The sequence below is a fragment of the Trichoderma gamsii genome (assembly GCF_001481775.2).
Source record: "Trichoderma gamsii strain T6085 chromosome Unknown Scaffold_11.2, whole genome shotgun sequence".
In the NCBI taxonomy this organism is placed as follows: domain Eukaryota; kingdom Fungi; phylum Ascomycota; class Sordariomycetes; order Hypocreales; family Hypocreaceae; genus Trichoderma; species Trichoderma gamsii.
Genome location: NW_020171348.1, coordinates 510,511 through 531,350, shown reverse-complemented (window position 1 = coordinate 531,350; position 20,840 = coordinate 510,511). Strand labels below are relative to the sequence as shown.

The 20,840-nt window shown below is 51.4% G+C and overlaps 6 protein-coding genes across 6 annotated transcripts; 3 read left to right on the top strand and 3 right to left on the bottom strand.

Moving 5' to 3' along the window:
- Positions 1 to 1,693: 1,693 nt before the first annotated feature.
- On the top strand, positions 1,694 to 7,755 carry TGAM01_v204074 (hypothetical protein; the record flags this gene model as incomplete). Its single annotated transcript, XM_024549344.1, has 10 exons — positions 1,694 to 1,953; positions 2,132 to 2,327; positions 2,390 to 3,446; positions 3,735 to 3,791; positions 3,840 to 4,589; positions 5,244 to 5,357; positions 5,421 to 5,458; positions 5,532 to 5,619; positions 5,696 to 6,045; positions 6,106 to 7,755. 10 exons carry the CDS (start codon positions 1,694 to 1,696, stop codon positions 7,753 to 7,755), a joined length of 4,560 nt encoding a protein of 1,519 aa, XP_024405929.1.
- A 591-nt stretch (positions 7,756 to 8,346) lies between these two features.
- TGAM01_v204075 (hypothetical protein) lies at positions 8,347 to 10,025 on the bottom strand (the record flags this gene model as incomplete). The annotated part of the gene is made up of 2 exons (XM_018800626.1): positions 8,347 to 9,644; positions 9,707 to 10,025. The coding sequence occupies 2 exons, from the start codon at positions 10,023 to 10,025 to the stop codon at positions 8,347 to 8,349; spliced, it is 1,617 nt and encodes a 538-aa protein (XP_018666091.1).
- A 965-nt stretch (positions 10,026 to 10,990) lies between these two features.
- TGAM01_v204073 (hypothetical protein) lies at positions 10,991 to 12,979 on the top strand (the record flags this gene model as incomplete). The annotated part of the gene is made up of 2 exons (XM_018800624.2): positions 10,991 to 12,851; positions 12,912 to 12,979. The coding sequence occupies 2 exons, from the start codon at positions 10,991 to 10,993 to the stop codon at positions 12,977 to 12,979; spliced, it is 1,929 nt and encodes a 642-aa protein (XP_018666089.2).
- Positions 12,980 to 13,385: 406 nt separating this feature from the next.
- On the bottom strand, positions 13,386 to 14,663 carry TGAM01_v204072 (hypothetical protein; the record flags this gene model as incomplete). Its single annotated transcript, XM_024549343.1, has 2 exons — positions 13,386 to 14,233; positions 14,291 to 14,663. 2 exons carry the CDS (start codon positions 14,661 to 14,663, stop codon positions 13,386 to 13,388), a joined length of 1,221 nt encoding a protein of 406 aa, XP_024405928.1.
- An 86-nt stretch (positions 14,664 to 14,749) lies between these two features.
- On the top strand, positions 14,750 to 18,292 carry TGAM01_v204071 (alpha-1,2 glucosyltransferase ALG10; the record flags this gene model as incomplete). Its single annotated transcript, XM_024549342.1, has 8 exons — positions 14,750 to 14,761; positions 14,856 to 14,899; positions 15,046 to 15,099; positions 15,340 to 15,433; positions 15,489 to 15,545; positions 16,043 to 16,279; positions 16,342 to 16,430; positions 16,501 to 18,292. 8 exons carry the CDS (start codon positions 14,750 to 14,752, stop codon positions 18,290 to 18,292), a joined length of 2,379 nt encoding a protein of 792 aa, XP_024405927.1.
- Positions 18,293 to 19,295: 1,003 nt separating this feature from the next.
- Positions 19,296 to 20,340, bottom strand: TGAM01_v204070 (hypothetical protein; the record flags this gene model as incomplete). The annotated part of the gene is made up of 3 exons (XM_024549341.1): positions 19,296 to 19,401; positions 19,463 to 19,935; positions 20,200 to 20,340. The coding sequence occupies 3 exons, from the start codon at positions 20,338 to 20,340 to the stop codon at positions 19,296 to 19,298; spliced, it is 720 nt and encodes a 239-aa protein (XP_024405926.1).
- Positions 20,341 to 20,840: the final 500 nt, after the last annotated feature.

Below are 20,840 nucleotides of genomic sequence, written 5' to 3'. Positions count from 1 at the left end.
AACGCCAATCCCCCCTGAAAAGCCGCGCGCACGGATTTCACTGCTACTGCCAAACAAAAAATAGGTACAGCAAAACGGTTGAGCGTCTGTTGAAGTAGTTGTGAAGACTTACCTGCCTCTTTTGTCTCTCCTAGGGCCAGGCCATGTTTTGGAGTCTTCCAAGCCAAGAGTTTCATTTCACTTCTCCGTCGTGTAATCCCGGACCCTCCAAGCACACCGGCACCCCGTGAGCTGTTATGCGCATTATCGTCACCGCTAAACTGCGGCGCCAAGACCGAGAAACGGTTTAGAATCACGTCCCCGTCGATGGCCATTTCGCATCAAATATTTCAGTCGGGTCTTTTAAAGGCGCTAAAATTAGCTCGGCTCCATCGCCCACCTAATGTACAAGTATTGGCGTTCCTGAAAGGGAGCGGTATTTGTCCTTGCGTTGGCTTATTATCTCATGTATTGAATTTGCCGTGTTGGCGGGTTGATAATACCGCGGGAGGCCGCATTGGCGCCATGTAATACAGACTTTGCTATTCTGCAAAGGATAGAGTATAACGACACGCTCCTAGTAAGCAGAGCTGTAAGCACAGCGTTTCGGTCTCTGTAGACATCAGCTCACTCAGAAAGTAAAGCACCAGTAGTAGCATCGTGTGAGAGGCCGACGGTATTGAGTGTATATACCCAAGTATACATACAGTAGCACTCGATTCACACAAACTATCCCCTGCCCTGTAACGGAATACGGGGTTTGGGTTTGGAGCAGCATCTGCTAAGTAGCATTTGTACGGAGTAGATTGGCTGTTAGCAATGCGCTGCTTTGCAACTATCGCCATTTTCAGCTAGTTTCGTTGGTCCAATGCCGGGACTGGAGCCTCAATAGCCGCTGAAAGCTGCAATCTATCGAATGTAGGAAATAAGTGAAATGAGATGATGTAAAGGCCTCCTTTTTTTTTTTCAGCTTCTCTTTGAAAGCTGACACCAAACGTAGCTTTACTCTCCTCTGTGGCATCAGTCGTCATAGTCCCTCATTACAGCCACGAAGTACTAACGGCCTCTGTCAGCAGCCTCTCAGCATGAGACAATTCCCCTCTTTACTGTAAGGCTCAAAAAATAAAAAAAACTCACGATGCCGCCAAAATCGTACCCTGGGTCTGTTTCCCCCGATAAGTGGCGCCAGGGCCCGGATCCCGGTTCAAGGGAGTGGGCCTCTGTGCTGGGCTTCATTTAGCCCCTTGTTTTTCGTTGTTCTTTTCGTGCCCCTAATAGCCGTTTGGCAGCTATTCTTTTTCTCTCTCGCGGAGGACCCCAGTCTTCTTGTCCCTCTTCATCGTGAGTTTCGCCGCTTCTGCTTGTCACAAGCGGTCGCGTGCGCCTGACGCAGTCTGTCTGACCTTTTCACTCTTTTCCTCTTCTTCCTCTTCTCTTCTATACTTTCAAACCGCGCAGCACGTTTTATAACCGCCTTTTTTTTGTCTTCTTGACGCTCTTTGACACGAGCTGTACACGTGCTTCTGGATCCAGCTACACTGCCTCTCGCTTTACTCTGTCCTAGTATTAGGTAGCATACGCCCTACCCGACGTAGACCAGGTCTGGTAGTACCGAATAATCCATATCTTTTGTCTCTTCTGCTGGAACAGCTGGCCGTCCCCTTCATCGACAGATCGCGGCCTGGCTGGAGCGGCGCCTAGTCCCGGTAGCTAGATGGCTCTCATTGTGGATATTGTGCGATCGGTCCTGTGCACGTCGTGGCTTAACCTTTTGCTTGTCTTTGTTCCTGTCGGATATGTTTCTTATTTCATCGGCCTCAACTCTACGATAATCTTCGTCTTCAACGCTCTCGCTATTGTACCTTTATCGTCTTTACTTACCGACGTCACGGAGAAGATTGCCAGCGATGCTGGAGATACCATTGGCGCCATCCTCAACATCAGTCTCGGCAACCTTGTCGAGCTGATATTATTGTAAGTACCGCGAGTTGTTCTTTTCCTTGTCCCTCTTTCTTCTTTTGAGCATTGACGCTCTTGGTACTTCCCCTCGTTACCCCTCCAAGCTAACTTATATCTGCAGCATGTAAGTCGAATCAACCTCACGCGAGCAACGAATGGTCTCCCTCCATGATTGCCATACTAATCCAACTAGTGTCGCCCTCAAGAATGACCAAATCCGAGTCGTCCAAGCGTCCATTCTTGGATCCATTCTTGTGAACCTGCTCTTGATTTTGGGCTCGGCTCTTCTGACGACCAAGCTCCCCGACCAAGAGTTCCTCCACGATGCCGCCGGCACGCAGCTACTCGGATCGCTGCTGTTTGTGTCGGTGTTTACTTTCTTGATGCCTGTGAGTGGCTGTCCCGCTCCATGTTGTCTATTGCCGAAGTAGACGTTTGACTGTTTAAATAGACTGCCTTTGACCACACATTCAGAGGACAAGAAGGCGCCGAGAGCATGAGCCTGAAGATGAGCAGGATATCTGCTGTCATGATTCTGCTCATTTACATCCTGTACTTTTTCCACGAAATCAAATCTCGCACGCCTCCTCACGACATCGAAGCCGTATCCCACGACGAAGACGCCGATGACGTTACGTTGATACACGACGCTGATCAGGTTCCTCTTCGACCTATGCCTCTTTCTTCCGAAACTCTACACGCTTCGCAAGCCAGCCACAGAGTCGTCAGATTCGTCGACGTAAGCCCCATATCAGAACACGCACCTCTCAAAGATGGCGAGCGGGATAGCTTGGACGGCCTAGACCATGAGAATGAGCTGGAAAATGAAGACTACCTCGAGAACGGAGAACCAAAGGAAGAAGCAGGAGAAGGCTTGTACAACTCTAGACGAGCCAGGACGCGAGGCCGCTCATTATCGCTGGGCTCAAGCAGAGGAGCACTGAGCGAGACGTCGGAGGGAGGAGACCGAACTGAATTGATGGCGCCATATCTCACGACGAGGCAGATACTCCGCGACAGCCACGTCAATCTCGACCGCATAGTCGCCAAACCGAAGCTGAACTCGTTTGGACCCAGGATCGATCGCATCATCTCCTACGTGATGCTCATCATCACATCAGCGTTCATGTCCGTATCCGCCGAGTTCCTCGCCAGCGCCATCGACGACGTGATTCGACAGGGCCATCTCTCTGAGTCGCTCATTGGTCTGATCATCATGCCAATCATCGGAAACGTCGCCGAGTACGCCACCGTGGTTATCGTCGCCGCAAGGGACAACATGGGTCTTGCACTGGCAGTTTCTGTGGGCTCGTCTATCCAGATTGCATTATGTGTTACTCCCTTGACGATTATTGCGGGCTGGATCATGGATCGTCCGTTGATGCTGACTTTCAACCTGTTCGAGATCGCCACGCTGTTTGGATCGGTCTTGCTGGTGAATTTCCTGATTTTGGGCGAAGGTGTTAGCGGTCCGCTGCGGTCCAGCGGCCTAAAAGGTGGTTTGATGTGTGCGTGTTATGTGATTATTGGGTGAGTCGAACCTGTGATATATGCTGATAGAGGGATCTTGCTAACGGATGAAACAGACTTGGAGCTTACCTGTCTCCTTAATACAACTGGCGATATCGGACATGTTTTTATAAATGGAGCTTATGCATTGGAAGCCAAAGCAAATGATTAGATGCATCAAATAGAGATAATCATAATGAAGAAATATAAAAGAAGTAAAACTACGTTGGTCAATGTGCCTGCACAGAGATCATGCTGCAAGTGATCTTACGTAATCACATGCCTAGGCATTTTGACTTCTAACCTCCTAAAGAGAGAGCTCAACACTCTTTTCTACATCGCTGGTTATTCCCCGTCATCGATTCACGCACGCATCGGCATGCTCTAACAAGTATTACGGGTAGCGCAAGCATTTGGCGACGACTCGTCTTTTTATTCTCCCTTGCCCACGGCCATGCCGCGTGAGCGGGATGATTCAGACGATGAAGACATTCCGCTGCACCATAAACGGCCCTTTGGCGCTGGGCTGAAGCGCACCAAGATCGAGTTTGTCAAAGCGACAGATCCAGATGCCAGCAACACGGTCAAAGCCGTTGGCGGACAGTCCGCATCCATCGGCGATATCTACGCCAGCATAGTTCTGGGCAGCAGCTCTACGGACACTGCGTCAAAATCCGAACCCGCCAGCGATGAAAAGGAAGACACGACATCATCGCCAGAAAAGCTGCCAGAGCCTCTGATCTGTCCACTCTGCTCTCTTCCCATTACCACGACGCTGCAGAAGCACGAAGCCTCGCTTGCGCATCAAGTGAGCCTGGAGCATTCCCACCCGCCATCTGCGCTGGATCGATCGCGCATGGGTTTGCGAGCCCTGGAGTCTCAGGGCTGGGATCCCGATTCCCGCCTGGGTCTCGGCCGTGAGGGCGAGGGAACCCGGTTCCCCATCAAGATTCTCCCGAAAAAGGATACGCTGGGCGTTGGGGCGAAGCAGCCGGCAAGTCAAAAGGTGGAAGAGAAGCCACGGCCACTGACGGCCAAGGAGATGCGCGCTCTGGCGGAGAAGGAGAAGAGGAAGGGAGAGCGGCTACAGGCTGAGATATATAGTCGGGTAGATGTGGAAAAGTATCTCAGGGGAAATGGAGGTGAGGATGGCTTATAAGCGTGAGGTTGACGACGTTTGGATATTACATACAGAATAACGATGTAAACATCAAACCAAGAGGTGCACTTCTAGTCGAAAGTCCATACACCCGTGGCTGAAAGAGTCTGATTTAATGGTCGCGTGATACGTTGTCTTTACCGTACTTTGTTTTGCACGGCATGATTCTATACTGAACACGTCATGTGCACTACTTGGAGGTTAAGGGAAATATTGCAACGTTCAATTCTAGTATAGCATCGATGATGATCGTCCCTAAGATGAACTGGACCCTGAAATCTGCACCTCGGAGTACCAAGGCGGTAGTTCTAGTCAAGCCACCGCTAAGCTGCTAGAGCTGCGCATTCTTAGGGAACTTGTAGTGACCTCATCGGCCCCGCTAGCGCTAAAGTTAGGGGCCAGGCGCTAGAGGCCGAGCCTGAAGCAGCCTGGGGGTCGCCCGGAGTTTCAGCCTCTGCATTTCCCAACCCCGCCAAAACCGGAAGCTTCTTGGTGATGCTTCACAAAACAAACTTGACCTCCTTAGCCTAGAACCGCTTGAGCTTGCAGCAGCTGTTTGGACGCCGGCTTGGGTGCTGCTGGAACTTTCCATTGCCGACATCGAACTCATTATCGCAACACGATCCTTCGCTTGTAGTTTGCACCCTCTCAGGCCATCGCCGCCGACCTCCTCCACCATCACCGCCTGACGGGACAGCTCCGTCCACCGCGGCCAAGATGGGGTTGTCCGTCATTGAAGAGCAGCATAATGGTATGGACTCCGTTTCTCAAGTTCGAGAGTTAGTATGAACGGCATTACTGACTCCAATTATAGTCATCCTACAGGAAATCAAGAACATCACCCAGAACGACGTACGAGACCGCCCGCCCCTGTTTATCCCCTACGATGGACCGAAATACTGACGCAGATCGCTACAAACCACAGTGGAAGTGCTTGATCGTGGACGAAAACTCTAAAAAGATTGTCGACAATGCTGTTAAAGCAGACGATATTCTCAATAGCAATATTGCGAGTCAGTCTTCGCCTTCGTCTGCCAGGGACACCACCATATCACCAAAGAGCTTTCGGCTAACATGGCTACTATACAGCTATCGAGAAAATCGAAGACCGTCGAGAGCCCAATCCCGAAATGGATGCCATCTATCTCCTCAGCCCCGAACCGCACATTGTCGACTGCCTCCTGGCCGACTTCGAGCGCCGGCGCTACCGAAGGGGATACCTGGTCTGGACGAATCTACTGGAGCCAGGGCTGCGAAGACGCCTCGACGATTTCCCTAACATCCGCCAGCTGCGCGTGAGCTCTCGAACGCTCTTCATCGACTTTTACCCGCGAGAAACCCACCTTGTGACGTTCCGCGACCCGTGGAGTTTCCCGATGCTATATCACCCGTCATGCAATGCTCTAGTGCCCAAACACATGCAGCTTCTTGCGCAAAGGGTAAGCCAGATTGAATGTTTTTACGTTAAATAGACTGGAGATGCTGAATTATTGCGCCAGATTGCAGGTATTTGCATTACGCTGGGGGAGTATCCAAAGGTAAGATACTACCGACCGAAAAATGCTATCCACGAGGCTTCCGTACTTTGCACACACTTGGCGAGATTCGTACAAGAAGAATTGGACGGCTATGCTCAATGGGACTCCAACTTTCCGCCTCCGTCAACCAGACCTCAGTCGACGCTGCTCATTACGGACCGATCGATGGACCTCATGGCACCTCTAGTACACGAGTTCACTTACCAAGCCATGGCACACGATCTGCTCCCTATCAAGGACGGCGACAAGGTAACTTTTCACACGACCATCAACGAAGGAACCCCAGAAGCCGAGGAGAAGGACATGGAGTTGGCCGAGAAGGACAAGATCTGGGTCGAAAACCGCCATCGCCATATGAAAGACACTATCGACAAGCTCATGGGCGATTTCCAAAAGTTTTTGGATCAAAACCCTCACTTTACAAAAGAAAGTGGGGACCCGACAAGTCTGAGTGCCATCCGAGATATGATGGCAGGATTGCCTCAGTTCCAGGAGATGAAGCAGGCTTATTCTCTGCATCTCACCATGGCGCAAGAGTGTATGAACATATTCCAACACCACAAACTTTCAGACACTGCTATTGTTGAGCAGACCTTGGCCACTGGACTGGACGAGGACTATAAGAAGCCGAAGAACACCCTCGATTCCGTGGTGCGGCTGTTGGACGATGATGCGGTATCGACTGGAGACCGGCTGCGACTCATTGCCATGTACGCGCTATACCGCGGTGGTATGATTTTGGACGACGTCAAAAAGCTGCTGGCACACTCAGGTCTACCACCTCAAGATGTGGAAACCGTCGTCAACTTTGAGCACATTGGCGGAAGAACAATGAAGCAAGGGCTCAAAGACCCGCAGCAACTAACCGTCCCCCTATTTCCTGTTGACCTGAAGAATGCGCAGAACGAAGAGGAGTATACGCTATCGCGCTATGAACCTGTTCTAAAACAAGTCTTGGACGGATTGACCAAAGGATCTCTGGATCAGACTAGCTTTCCTTATGTCAAGCCACCACTTGATCCCAACGAAGACCTTCTTGCAGCTCAAGCGGGATCACTTCGAGCTGCTGGACGACCAAACTGGGCAGCAGCGGGACGTCGACCCCCTGAAAATCGCCAGAGGCTGATTGTCTTCATGGCCGGTGGTGCAACGTACAGCGAAAGTAGAGTATGCTATGAAGTTGGCAACGAGCGCAGTCGAGATGTCATCTTGGCGACTTCTCACATGCTTACGCCCCAGCTCTTCCTTCGCCAAGTTGGAGACTTGAGTCGTGATAAAAGGCAGCTGGATCTTCCTGCGGAACGCAAGAAGCACGCGCCCGCACATCTTTTCGAGCGCCCGGCACCACCACCTCAGGCCCAGCCGCCGCCAAGGCAGCCAATGCCTGCCGGAGGACCTCGACCGGGCGGTCTTCCAAGCCAACCGATGGCTCGTCCGGGTGGTCTTCCCAGCAGACCAGTTCCCAGCGGCACTGTTCCCACGCAGGCCATGGCGAATATGAGCGTCAGCAACCCGCCTAACCACAGGCCTACGACGTCAAATAGCTCACATGACGATGGTAAACTACACAAGGAGAAGAAGAGGAGGAATTTCCTGGGCCTGAAGAAGTAGGGTTCTTTTCGGGAGAGGTCTTTTTCGTCTACTTCTACAGCGTCAAGTAGTGGAGACAAGAGCAAGAAGCAGCATGCTTGAACTTTTTATTTGCTTTTTGGAAGTAGAAGGATATCTTTTTTTTTTCCTGGGCACCCCCCCCTTTTTTCCTATTTTTGCGAGGAAGTGTTAATTCTTTTTCAAAACTCCTTTATCTTACTGTTTCCTATTCAAAATCTTTTTGGGTATATGTTTGTCTCCTGTTGTTGTTTCCCTAAAAGCGTGGCGTGGAGAATTGAGCGACAAAGTTGTGTCATTTGCGGGTGGAGGAATGGGTTGAATATTTCATGTGCCGAAGACGCCTTAATATTCTAATGAGTTTCAAGATGATGTCTCAGTAATAGAATTTTCTTTCTTTTTAATGAAGAGTGGGTGTAGTACTTTAAATGGCATGTCCGTATATAATGCGTGCAATGAGAATAACGTTGAAATCGTGCAAGCTAACAGGGATATATAAAACAACAAAAAGCCACGCCGACATGCTTCGCTATGCCACCATGAATCATCACAAGAAGTAAATTTGCCCATCAAATCAACTCCGTTGCCAAAAATTCAAAACCGAGTCTCAACAACCTTCTTCGCCTTATTCACCCTCTCCTGCGTCCTCTTGACCCGCTCCTGGTCCATACCCATCCTCCAAGTACAGCCCGCCGCAAATTCACACGTCGAGCATTTGAACGCCTCTTCGATAGCCACGCCCTTGGGTTTTCTGTCGCCGCGCCACCAGCTCATGTCGCCGGCGAGATACGTATCCAGCGTCTGTGGAGAAACAGGGAAATCGTGCGTGTTGAGCTCACGGCCGTCTTCGCGATAGACGTATTTCACGCAGAGGATGTGGCCTAGGGAATCTGCGCCGCGAGGGAAGGTGAGGCCGATTTCGTGCTTGACGAGGGGTAGAAGCTCGCGGAGGGTTCCGTACTTGAGAAGGTCGGGTGCGCCAGGAGCTGAATCCGATCCGAGAGCAGTGTGACTATCGTCTTGAGTTTCGCCTCCCCGTGAAGCAATCTCCCTGAATTCCTCCGCTGAACTCGTTGGTGAATCGAAGAAGATTTCGTCGTGAAGTTCCCCAATTTGAGACATGAATGTGTCGGAGAAGCGCACGTCGGCATCCAGTCCATATCGCCTGTATATTTTGAAAAAGTCCAGCTGATCAGCAGCCATGACAGACAAGAAGCGATGGTATAATAGCAATTGAATCTTTGCGGGGCGTATTATTGCTGGCGATATAGGTGTTAAAGTACCCCGTGTTTTGATATCCGCTAGAAAGATCTTGCGATCGCTGGCCTTGGCCTTGTTAGTAGATTTGGGAGGTGGAAAATAGTCAGAAATCATTGATTGCCCCTCGCTGGGCTGCGATCCTTGGTTTGACAGCTCCGTCTCAAAATCCGGATTCGGGTTGTCGTAGCTTATATCGTCGATGACGCCGTTAACCAGATTGCCGTCGACGAAGCCCCAAACTTCCAGCTCTCTTGTCAAGCCCGTATCGCGCAGCGTTCTCAGCCCCTGAACCAAATTCCACAACCTCAGCGCAAATCCGTCTTCTTTCTGCACAATCTCAATCTTGACAGTGGTGTGGACCTCGTCTTCAAGCTTCTTGTGCACTTTGGATCCCTGCTTCATGGCTGGTGTCCGGGTTCTACGCCCGCCAGGCAGTTGTGTGAGTGTGTACCAGTACTGAAGCTCGCACCATGCTCCGGCAGTCAGGTCGGTTACTGTTAGAGGTCTCTTGGGGAATGCTCGAAATCTCTGTAGAGGTGAGCGATCATCTTCATAATCGGCCTCGCCACCGTCGCTGAGCTCCGTAGGTGGCGGCGATTGGACGGACCCAAGCGCTTGTAAAGCGCCAGTTACTATATCAAAAATTAGTACCTTAGAGCTCAGTCTAGAATGGTGAAGATGAATTTATGCTCACAATCGGGATATGCGACAGGGTCGTGAGCTGATGTGGCAGATGAGAGAGCCCGGTTCTGATCTGCACCCCATACAGGTGCTTCTGGCGCCTTTCCCTTATCACCAGGAGTAAGCGCCAGTGCATCGTGGGGATACACACGCTCGTGAAACGCCTTTACTTCTTGCGATGCCTTGAAGCCTGCTACTGTCTTCTCCGCAGAACTTGCAGCAGCAATGAGCGCCACAGCGTCTGTCGACTGTTTCGAGGCATTGGAAGCAAGTTGGATCAAGAGCTCCTCGTCGTCGGTCTCAAAATCGTAGCCAAACTCATCGTCGCTCATGGTTGCCGCAGAAACTGGGTCATGATGCTGTCGTTGCTTATATGCGTGGAGGCGAAAGCAATGGCGGGGTGACCGTGAAGAAGCAGCTCAGCCCGCGCGGCTCAAGATTCGCGATCGAAACACGCGATCACGTGGGGCTAGGCATCTGCTGAGGATGTGCTGTGGCATGTTCCTGGGTGACCTGAAAGATGCCGATTGCTACTGTATATGATTGATTCATATAGATGGGACGGTGTTCAAATGAATGGAGAGCTACTAGCTGATCAAGACTGAATTCTCAATACCGTGATAAAGTGCATATTACGGCACGCACCGTTAATGCCACCAGCGAATGTCATCACAGGTAGAGAATATTTTAACAGCTGAGATAAGACCTGTTTCAAAGCTCTGCACCGTTCCACCTCGTCAATCACAGGAGGCTAGTGCCATCTCGCATCTTGGCAGTCAATTCGAGGAATTAATCTCTCATGCCCTCCGCTCGCACTTATACGAACCACATCTCGTATATGCAGCGCCGCTGTAAGTGCCATACCTAGGCCATCATTCTGCTAAGAATATCCATCCTGGCTACTGCCCAAGGTGGCAAGTGGGCTCAAGCGCGAATCGTCACTCATCCGCAAACGGCTGACTAAGCCAGTCTTTGATCCTGTACAGCTGTCTACTCTACTCTACTCTACGTGGGACGCGAGTTCATCCAGGCTCCTGAAGCTGCGCCTCGACACTGGACTCGACGTCTGCAATTTCCCGCTTGCGACACTGCTGAGTCGCCAATTACAGCGTCCTCTACAGAAGCTGCTCCCATTGCGCAGCGAGCAGCGCGGACCCCCCTGCGAGAGACGCCTGGCTGCGTCCATCATAACCCCTTCCGACCTGGCCTGAGCTTCGGCGGATACTAGGACCGGCCATTGCGAACACCTCAGCCTCTTCAACCTCTGCGTGGCATGATATAACCACAACCCTCAGCGATGCAGTTACCACATAGTGCGCCAGCAGCGCTCCTGGCGACCCTCTTTGCGGCGCCGCAGCTGGCATCGGCCTTTTACCTGCCCGGCGTCGCCCCGTCCTCCTACGAGCCCGGCGTCGCGGTCCCTCTCTATGTCAACAGCATCCGCCCCGTGGCCGCGCCGCAAGATGCCCGATTACACTCGGTCGTGTCCTACGACTACTACCATCCCGCCTTCCAATTCTGCAAGCCAGAGGGCGGCCCGGAATATGTGCCGGAGAGCCTGGGGAGCATCCTGTTTGGCGACCGGATCATGACTTCGCCGTTCGACCTCAAGATGGCCCACAACGAGACGTGCAAGTCGCTGTGCGCGGTAAAATACCAGGAAAAGTCGGTCGAGTTTGTCACGACGAGGATTGAGCAAGGATACAGCCTGAATTGGCTCGTGGACGGTCTTCCTGCCGGCCAGCAGATTCAGGACCAGCTCACGGGTACGACCTTTTACAGCCCTGGATTCCTGCTGGGACAGGACGACGATGCAGGCAACATCGTTTTCAACAACCACTACGAGATCTGGGTCGAGTACCACGAGGTCAATAAGAACCCGAACCAGCTTCGAGTTGTCGGCGTTGTTGTCCAGCCCAGCTCCAAGAAGTACGAGGGAGACGCCGATTGCGGCGACAACCACCAGCCGCTCATCTTCGCTCACGGCGGCGGGCCACAGGATGTCAAGTTCAGCTACAGCGTGTATTGGGTCAAGTCGCCTACTGCCTGGGCCACCCGATGGGACAAGTACCTGCACGTCTTCGACCCCAAGATTCACTGGTTCTGGCTCGTCGATACGGCCATCATCGTCGTCATCCTTGTGCTTACCGTCATGTCCATTTTGGTCCGAACGTTGAAGAAGGATATTGCGCGATACAATCGTCTGGACCAGATCAATCTGGACGACCTGAGTGGTACTTCGGTACTGGAAGATGGGGTTCAGGAGGACTCGGGATGGAAGCTGGTCCATGGCGATGTGTTCCGGTCTCCCTCCCGCCCGTTGTTACTTTCTGTGCTCTTGGGCAACGGAGCCCAGCTGTTTGTCATGACTGGCTTCACCATTCTGTTTGCCCTGCTTGGTTTCCTCTCGCCGTCTAATCGCGGTTCCTTGGGCGGCCTCTCCGTCATTCTTTATACCATTCTCGGAATCGTTGGAGGATACGTTTCTGCCAGGACTTACAAGTCCATGGGTGGCGAGCAGTGGAAGGTTAATATTGCTCTTACCCCTCTGCTTGTTCCCGGTATCGTATTTACCGTCTTCTTCCTCTTGAACCTGTTCCTTTGGGCCAAGCAGTCCTCTGGCGCCGTTCCTTTTACCACCATGCTCGTCATCGTCGGCATCTGGTTCGTCATCTCAATCCCTCTCTCCTTTACAGGCTCTTGGCTCGGTTTCAAGGCCGTTCAGCTCGAAGCTCCCGTCCGCACCAACCAAATTCCTCGCCAGATCCCCCCTGTTACGACATACCTCAAGCCCATCCCCAGCATGCTCATTGTTGGCCTGCTGCCATTTGGTGCCATCTTTGTCGAGCTGTACTTTATCATGAGCTCAATCTGGTTCAGCCGTATCTACTACATGTTCGGCTTCCTCTTCCTCTGCTACGGCCTCATGATTGCAGTCTGCGGCGCCGTTACGATTCTCATGACTTATTTCCTCCTGTGCGCCGAGAACTACAACTGGCAATGGAGATCTTTCCTCGCTGCTGGAATGAGCGGAGGTTACGTCTTCCTCAACTGCCTCTTATATCTGATCACCAAGGTGAAGCTTGGTGGTTTTGCGGGAGTAGTCCTGTACATTGGTTACAGCGCTTTGATTTCCTTCCTGTTCTTTATTCTTGCTGGTATGTTGCAAAACCATGCCCCTCTTCTCCCAACAATGACAAAAGCTAACAAGCTATTAGGCACTATTGGCTACTTTTCTTCTTGGTGGTTTGTACGAAAGATTTATTCTTCAATCAAGATTGATTAAACGGTATAGAGCTATACGTGGTGGCAGAAAGGGTTAAAGCAGGGCTTTGAAAAAATGATTCTTAAGCAACTTGTAAAGTACATGTATGAACATGGTGTGCGCAACGAATATTCGTTGAAAAAAAGGAAGGAGGAAAGATCAGCAATCTTTCTATTTTGCACATTCAAGGCGATATTGTCTTCGTTTTCTCTTTTTGGTGCAATTATGGAGAAAGTGAGAGGGATTGGGTGGGAAAAGAACATTTTGCGGGATAGACATGTTTCCAATTGAAGAATATTGTTTTGAACTACCTCAGTAACGTGCTTCTGGTATTGTGTTGTATTGGTTCTCTCTATCCTATTGCTGCTCTATACAATTCTAAGCTTAGCCTTCCACGCCCGTGGCATGAGTTGGTCGAATAAGGCAGCTAATCCTCATCGTCATCATCATCCAAGTCATCCAAATTCGTAAACTGGAACTGCTTCTTCTCCGGCCTCGCGCTCGGAGGCGCGTTGATAGCCGCATCTCCAGAAATACCAGCAGCGGTGCTCGCTCTCCGGAAAGCAGCTTGTTCTTTTTCTCTCCGCAGTAAATCTTCTTTGCGGAGGCGTTCCAGCTCTTCTCGCCTCTCGCGCTCGCGCTCGGCACGCTCTTGCTTTTCCTTTTCTTCCTTTTCCTTGCGCTCCTCTTCTTCTTTGCGTTTGCGCTCCTCTTCTGCCACGGGGTCGTAGCCCTTGGGATCGATACCTTGTTCTAGAAGGATTTGGTTGGATGCCAGGGCTCCAGAGCGGATTTTGTCTTCCAGGGGCCATGGGAAGAAGAGCTGTCCTGACAGGGGGTTGAGGAACTGGCTCATGTTCTCCGGCAGGCTGGTCAGCTGAGAGGTTTGGGTTTGCTGGGTTGATGGGTCCGGTAACACGCCATTGATAGGAGCGGGGCTTTGCGTGGGATTCGGCGTCTGAGCAGAGGGCGTCATGCCTGCTTGAGCTTGAGAGTCAGGTAACGGTGTTTGGCTCTCTTGCGTCGTCGAGGCCAGGGCGTTTAGTATCGCAGAGGGCGGCATGGACGTCTTGCTGATGCGGCGGGCATAGCTGAGGAGCTCTTCGTAGACAATGGGGTAGTTTGGCTCGGAGGGATAGACGGTGACTTGGGTGGTAACGATGTCTTTGCGGGTTGTCGCGAGGCTGGTGAGGGTTTCGCGAATTTGGGAATCTAGAGACGTGGAGAGCTGGCGAAGTTGTTGGATTTTGAGATGGTTGTTCTGATGTGTTTGCACTGCGCCATGGTTAGGGTCGTAATTATAGGTGAAAACTCGAGGCTGCTTCAGCATACCTTCTTCCAATCCTTTACAGAGCTCATCGTCGGCAGTCTTGAGCTCCTCCGCTTGAACAGTGGAGGGGTGGTATTTGGTGACCGAGTCGATAAGATTAGCAAGGGCTTTTTCCAGGCGCTCAAAGCGAGTGTCGATGTACGTGTCCATCTTGTTAATGGCTCGGCTACTTGGATAGACAGCGTAATCTTTTGTCGACGTGTAAGCGCGAACGGGAGATCTCGAGAGAGAAACGAGGCTGGTTTCCACTGGATCATAGCTTGTGTGGGGCGTGAGAATGGGATCGTATGATTGGGCGTCAAAATTCAAGATTGGCTTAGTCAGGGCCTCAGGCCAAAATCTCGCCCGAGAATCGCCGGCTTCAAACTCGCGCATTTTTGAGTGACGGCGCATCTTTCTCCACGACGAACTGACGAGCAATTGAACGATCTTTGCGGTTTTACTCGCTACCAACAGTCAAGATGGTCTCTCAAGTGCGTCGCAATTAATTCTCCTACCCTACTAGCCCTCACATGGCCGGCAGAATTGCCTTTTCGCGATGAAGCTAACTTTTTTCGCTGCGAATAGACCCCCCTCCGCGCTGCGGAATTCAAGAGCGCTTACGGCCCCAAGTACGTTCGAACTATACGATCCTGAGGATGGAATATTCTGCGATTCTGCGACTTGCCCTTGTCTTGGAGAGACTTGCGAAAGGCTTTCCCGGGGGGATCTCGCGCACCTTGGATAGCGGTTCCAGCAAGCTAACATTTTCGCAAAGATACGCTTTCCAGCCCAACTTCAAGGGCATCAGCGTCCAGTCCGCCGCCCGATAGTAAGTCACCGGACTTCTTTGTTTCTTCGATATCTACGGCTGGAGAAGGATGACGAGGAGCGGCGGGAAGAAGTCTTTTGGGCTGCATAGTGGGGTGATTGAAACCGGGAGTTATCATGGGATATCTTGGCCGCATTATGCAATTGTCCCAGACTCTGAGAGCCGTCTCTTCAAATCTTCTCCAAACAATTAGACGTTTGGTACAGACACAAGGCTCTGAGTTTGCTAACTCGTCAACAGCGGCTTCCGATCTGCCACTATCGGTGCCGGCCTCGGTATGGCTCTGGTTCTCTTCGCCTCCAGCCTGCCTCGTTTCCGTGCCGATGTCCTCTCAGTAAGTTGTTCGCTGGTATAAAGCAGGAGTTTGTATACTGACAAGGTTGGCTTAGAAAATCCCCATTATCGGCAGCACCTGGGAGAAGAAGGAGATCCACCCCGCTGACAACGTAAGTTCTGTCCTATTTGATTTCGTCAGGAGAGTGGATGCTGACTGATATGTTGATAGCCTTTCTAAATGCATTTCTCTATGGATTGGTGTTTGGTGAAAAACTGTAAGGCTTTGCGCAGCGATTGCGGTAGCTTGCCTTTGTATAAGAGATACACAATAGACATATTCTAAACTACAGTATTTATTATTCATTACAAAAGTGATATGTTTATGAATGGACTGTAATACTTCCTTTCTCCTCTAAATGGCTTATGCTTATGTAGTCTTGCCTAAGCGTAGTTGACTTCTTGATCCAGGCTGCACAGTGCCTTTATGCGGTTCTCACTGTCTGCGTCTCATTGATCTTGCCAGCTCATCTCATTCCAACTTGCTGCCAGTTCAACACCGTGACACGCCTCAGCCCATGCAAATTCATGTCAAAATGGAACGCTCATTATAACTGTTAAAATCTTCATCCTCCTTCTTTTCCTGAATTACTTTGAAAATTAAGCAAAGTCTCCTTCTACCGACATGGCATCGCCAACGGGCGGCGCCCCTGACGCCCTAGCAAGCTTCAAATTCGCATCATGGGCTGCCGGCGCTGTCCCAGTCGCTTTCGTTCTCCATACATTGCTCTTCAAAACCAGCGCAAATAGTTCTGGCAGTCTAGGTCTTGGATTTACTGTTTTCCTTGCGGCGGCGGCGTTCCTCTGGCTGGGTGTGGTGTCTGAAATTGTTCCCGAGCCGTATCTGGTGAGCATAACAAGGGAGAATCTGCAAAGTGCACAGCATGCTAATCGGATATGTATCAACAGGATGAAGTATTTCATATTCCCCAAGCGCAGAGGTATTGCGAGGGCAAATTCTTGGAGTGGGATGACAAGATTACTACGCCCCCGGGATTGTAAGTTGGAGGCTTGCCGATATAAAGGGGAGCAGTTTATACAAGGGAGGTGAACTAACAATGCGGCCAGGTACTGGATATCGATCTTGATCCCCCAAGCAGCAAAAAGCAGCGGCCTAATCTCTTCTTATGCATGTGGTCCCAAGTCTCTTCGGGCAACCAACGCAGTCGGCATCATCGTGCTGAGCTACATAGCCCTGCTCTGTCGAAAAGCAATCGAAGCACGTCTTCATCAGGCGCATTCATCCATCAGCATCAGCTCCACATCTCAGTATGCCACTCACACAGCCTTTAACATTGCTCTTTTCCCTCTACTCTTTTTCTTTTCGGGGCTTTACTACACGGATGTTATATCCACAGCTGTTGTCCTCGTATCCTTCTTAAACCATCTTCATCGCATTGGTCGTGATCGGAGTTCATTCTTGAGCGATGTCATAACCATAGTCCTAGGGCTGTGCAGTCTCACCATGAGACAGACAAACGTGTTTTGGGTTGTTGTCTTCATGGGAGGTTTAGAGGCCGTCCATGCTGTCAAGAGTTTGCAGCCAGAGGCGGTTGTCCAGCCGTACATGACGTCGCTGTCGGAGCAGTTGTTGTTTTTCTTCAAGAGATGGTCCGTTGGACATGTGCATGATCTGCCATTGAACATGGCATACCCCGAAGGTAAAAAGACCCCTAAATCTTCCAGCTCAAAACCAAATCCTAACCAAGGGATTCCAGACATGCTATTCACCGCCGTCAGTCTCATAGTCGCAGCACTCTGCAACCCCTTAAGACTCATCAGGCAGATATGGCCCTATATCACCGTCCTAGCCGCCTTTGCAGGATTCGTAGCATGGAATGGCGGCGTGGTCCTTGGAGACAAGTCAAACCACGTTGCCACCATACACCTCCCGCAAATGCTCTACCTCTGGGCCTTTTTCGGCTTCTTCTCACTCCCGCTATTCGTCCCGTATGCGATTCTAGTAGTCGATGCTGTACGAAGCGTCCTCATTGCACGGAAGGATAAAGACATACCCAAAGAGAGCAAGAATGTAGCACGTAAGCCGGCGCTGTCCCTCCCACTGAAACTCTTCACCTTCATCTTCAACAATCGACTTCTATGGCCGCTCTACTTGGCCGCTACCTTTGTCCTGTCGGGCCTCGTCGTCCGCTTCAACACCATCATCCACCCGTTCACTCTCGCCGACAATCGCCACTACATGTTCTACGTCTTCCGATACACCATTCGCCGCGCGCCTTGGATTCGATATTTCCTCGTCCTCCCGTATACGATCAGTCGCTGGCTCGTCTGGGGCACTCTATCCGGCTGCACGAATTGGATCTCGGGAACTCACAAGGACGCTTGCTCTGCATATTACCACTCATCTCGCCCGTCGTCATTTACATGCGATCCCTTTGTCGCAGCAGATGTTGATGCATCTACGTCTAGAAACTTTCAAGAAGAGGTAAAGAAAGACACTAAGCAAGACCCCCTCTTCATCTCAACGGAGCCCGTCCCAACATCCACCGGGCTCATATTCCTGCTCGCCACCACCCTTTCGCTCATTACAGCGCCATTGGTTGAGCCACGCTACTTCATCATACCATGGGTCGTATGGAGGCTTTTGGTACCTGCTTGGCGACTGCATGACCATCAAGAAGGAGAAAGTAGTCTGTTCGACGGCGCCAGTTCAACATCACTCTGGGGCAAATTCGTCAACTTTTGTCGCGGTTATGACGTTCGGCTGATCTTGGAAACAATCTGGTTCGTTTTGATTAATCTCATCACGGGATACATATTCCTCTCCAAGCCATATGTTTGGAAGGCCGAAGACGGAAGTATCCTCGACGGAGGAAGATTACAGCGCTTTATGTGGTAGACCAAAAAGAATTACGGATAGAGAAGTGTATTTGCTTAGAGGCTGTAACAAAGCCCCATTTCTTCTTATGCCAGATGAGTACGATTGTAAAAACTTTCAGTTGTAAAAATATTCCGAACCCAAATTGCAAAACAACGCCGCGCCCATGTTCCCAGTATCCATAGCCTGAAATTCCCAAGTCAAGGCCTTTCCTGTAGGCATTGTTTTGATGATTTACATCCTTATGTTGCCCCATATCCAAAAACAAAACTCGCTCTAGTCATATATATACTTTTTCTCCCATGCTGATGGTAAAACAAGAAAGAGTGAGTGAAAAAAGAAGAAGAAAAGATGATGCAGTCATTCTGAAAGTTGTTTCAATGATGATGCAGTCATTATGAAAGCGTTTTGATGATGTGTCACCATCATTCAAGGTGACCCCCCTTCAGCCCTGAGCCTATAAACTTAGGCGATCGAGACTCAGGCCATCATTACTCCTCACCCTTCGAATGACGCCCATCTTGAAGAACTTCTCCTCTCCGGCCGCCGTCCTGCCGCCGATATACCACTTATCCGCGCCGAGCGCATCGCGAAAGCCTTCGCTACTGCTGTCGCTGCCCCTTCTGCGCGAGCCGTTGGGGATAGGGATGGGCCCGCCAGGAGAACCGCGCGGCGTGTGGATGGCGACGTTGGTGGACGATGTCGTGGCGGCGTTTGAGGAAATTGCGCGGGCGGTCGAGGACGTGGTGGAAGATGCTGCGGCTGCGGCTGATGTGGAGGCGGCGGCGGCGGCAGCAGCAGCAGCAGATGCGGAAGCGGCCTGCGATGTGTGTTTGGTGGCTTGTTGAGAGAGGGCGGGCGCTTGTTGTCGGAAGGAGTTGAAGAAGGAGGAGAGGAAGAATGGACGCTGTGACGGCATCGTTTTTGTGTTCCCCTTCTCCCTGCGTGGCGATGTATAAATTGTCGTAGTTGAATAAATAACGCTGTCTACTGAATGCTGATTGTAGGTAGTATCCAAGATTTTTTATTCTGATTTCGCGCGTGCTTGTGCGTGCGCGCCTGCGTCTTTGTGTGCCGTAGGTAGGGTTGAGACGGTATGGTACAGTATGCCGCTTGTGGACGATCCCGGGCTGCAGATTTTCAATGCAGAGTGGCTGCCGCTGCAGATGCCGAGAGCCTATCGAATGAGACAAAAAGTCGTCGCGGTTGGGCTGCGACGCGGTGAGGCCCAGCGATGATGCAGAGATGGCGCAAAGAGTCGTGTCTATGGCGGATAGGCCGTCTCGCGTTGAGAGCGAGAAGCCGAGGAAATGAGAGGCGTCACCGTCAGAGGCTGCCAAGGGAGACAGAGATGAGACGAAAGAACAGATGGCGGGTGTCGCACAGCGTCGGGAGAGTCGAACAGGACGAGCGACGTTCAGGAGAGGCCGCGGCGCGAAGATCGAAGACGCAAGGCAGAGCGTGAGTGCAAGGGCCGGTCGTCCGGAGATGGATCTGAAGAGTTGGTGCGCTGATGGTCCGATGTTTCTGAGACCGAGATTCTGACGTCGAGGTCGGCAAAACTCGGGCTCTGGCGACCAGGGCAGCAGACGGCGGCCAGTGGCTAATGGCGGGGCCGTGATAGGCTGGAGGGCCTGGAGAAGGGGCCTGGAGCCGCTAATAGCCTAGTAGGGGCTGCTAGAAGAAATCTGGGGATCACGGACCAGGCCAGACCCCAGCCTGCAAGTCACACTGTGCACGTGCAAGACGTGATGAAGATGGTAGTATCACTCTGGGACCTCATTTATCTCTGCGCTTTTAGCAGATGGACTAAGAGATTAGATGCTAGATGCAGACACTCGGCCTTTATATCTTGATGCCGCTTGGATGCGGGGAAGGCAGAAGATGATGGATCGCGAACACGATGAGGGAGGCCTAAAACTACTGACCCGGCTCATAAACGGGGCGTTGCCCGGCGTAAAACTTTGGCCTGCCCAACTGCCCTTGACACAATATGGCGTGAGCTTTCGGCCGGCAGATCTGACCTGCATATCTTCATGCACGCTCAAGACGCCGTTGGTCGCATTCATGAGGCTATTGATGCAGATTGATTCTCCGCACTCGTTGACCAGCAGTTCTGGAGTTGAGAATCGGGGGTTACATTCCAGCGTGCCCAGAACGTCGACGCCGATTATCAAGTGGTCACGTTGTGCACTGCCTGATGGGGCTCCGATTGATTTTGAGCTGTTTTCTGTACTCGATGCTATATACTATGTGCTGTATTGATCACTGAGTGCATGGGGGAAGCGAAATGGGCTGGAGGATTGGAGTCATGTGCTCTGCTTTCCCTCGGGAAAAAAAAGGAGAAGGATGGATGCAAGCAGCTGGGCCTCGCGACGTGCTTGATGACCTCGGCTTAAAGGAGGATGAGAGAATCACAAAACTGTGCTTGGGGACATGGGGATTCAGCTGAAGCCTGGGATACTGTCTATTGAATGCTAAACACAGTGAATACTGGACTGCCGAATGATTCAAGGACGCTCCATTCATGCGCGTTTGCTAGGTGAGAAACAGCCTAAGCCAGAAGCAG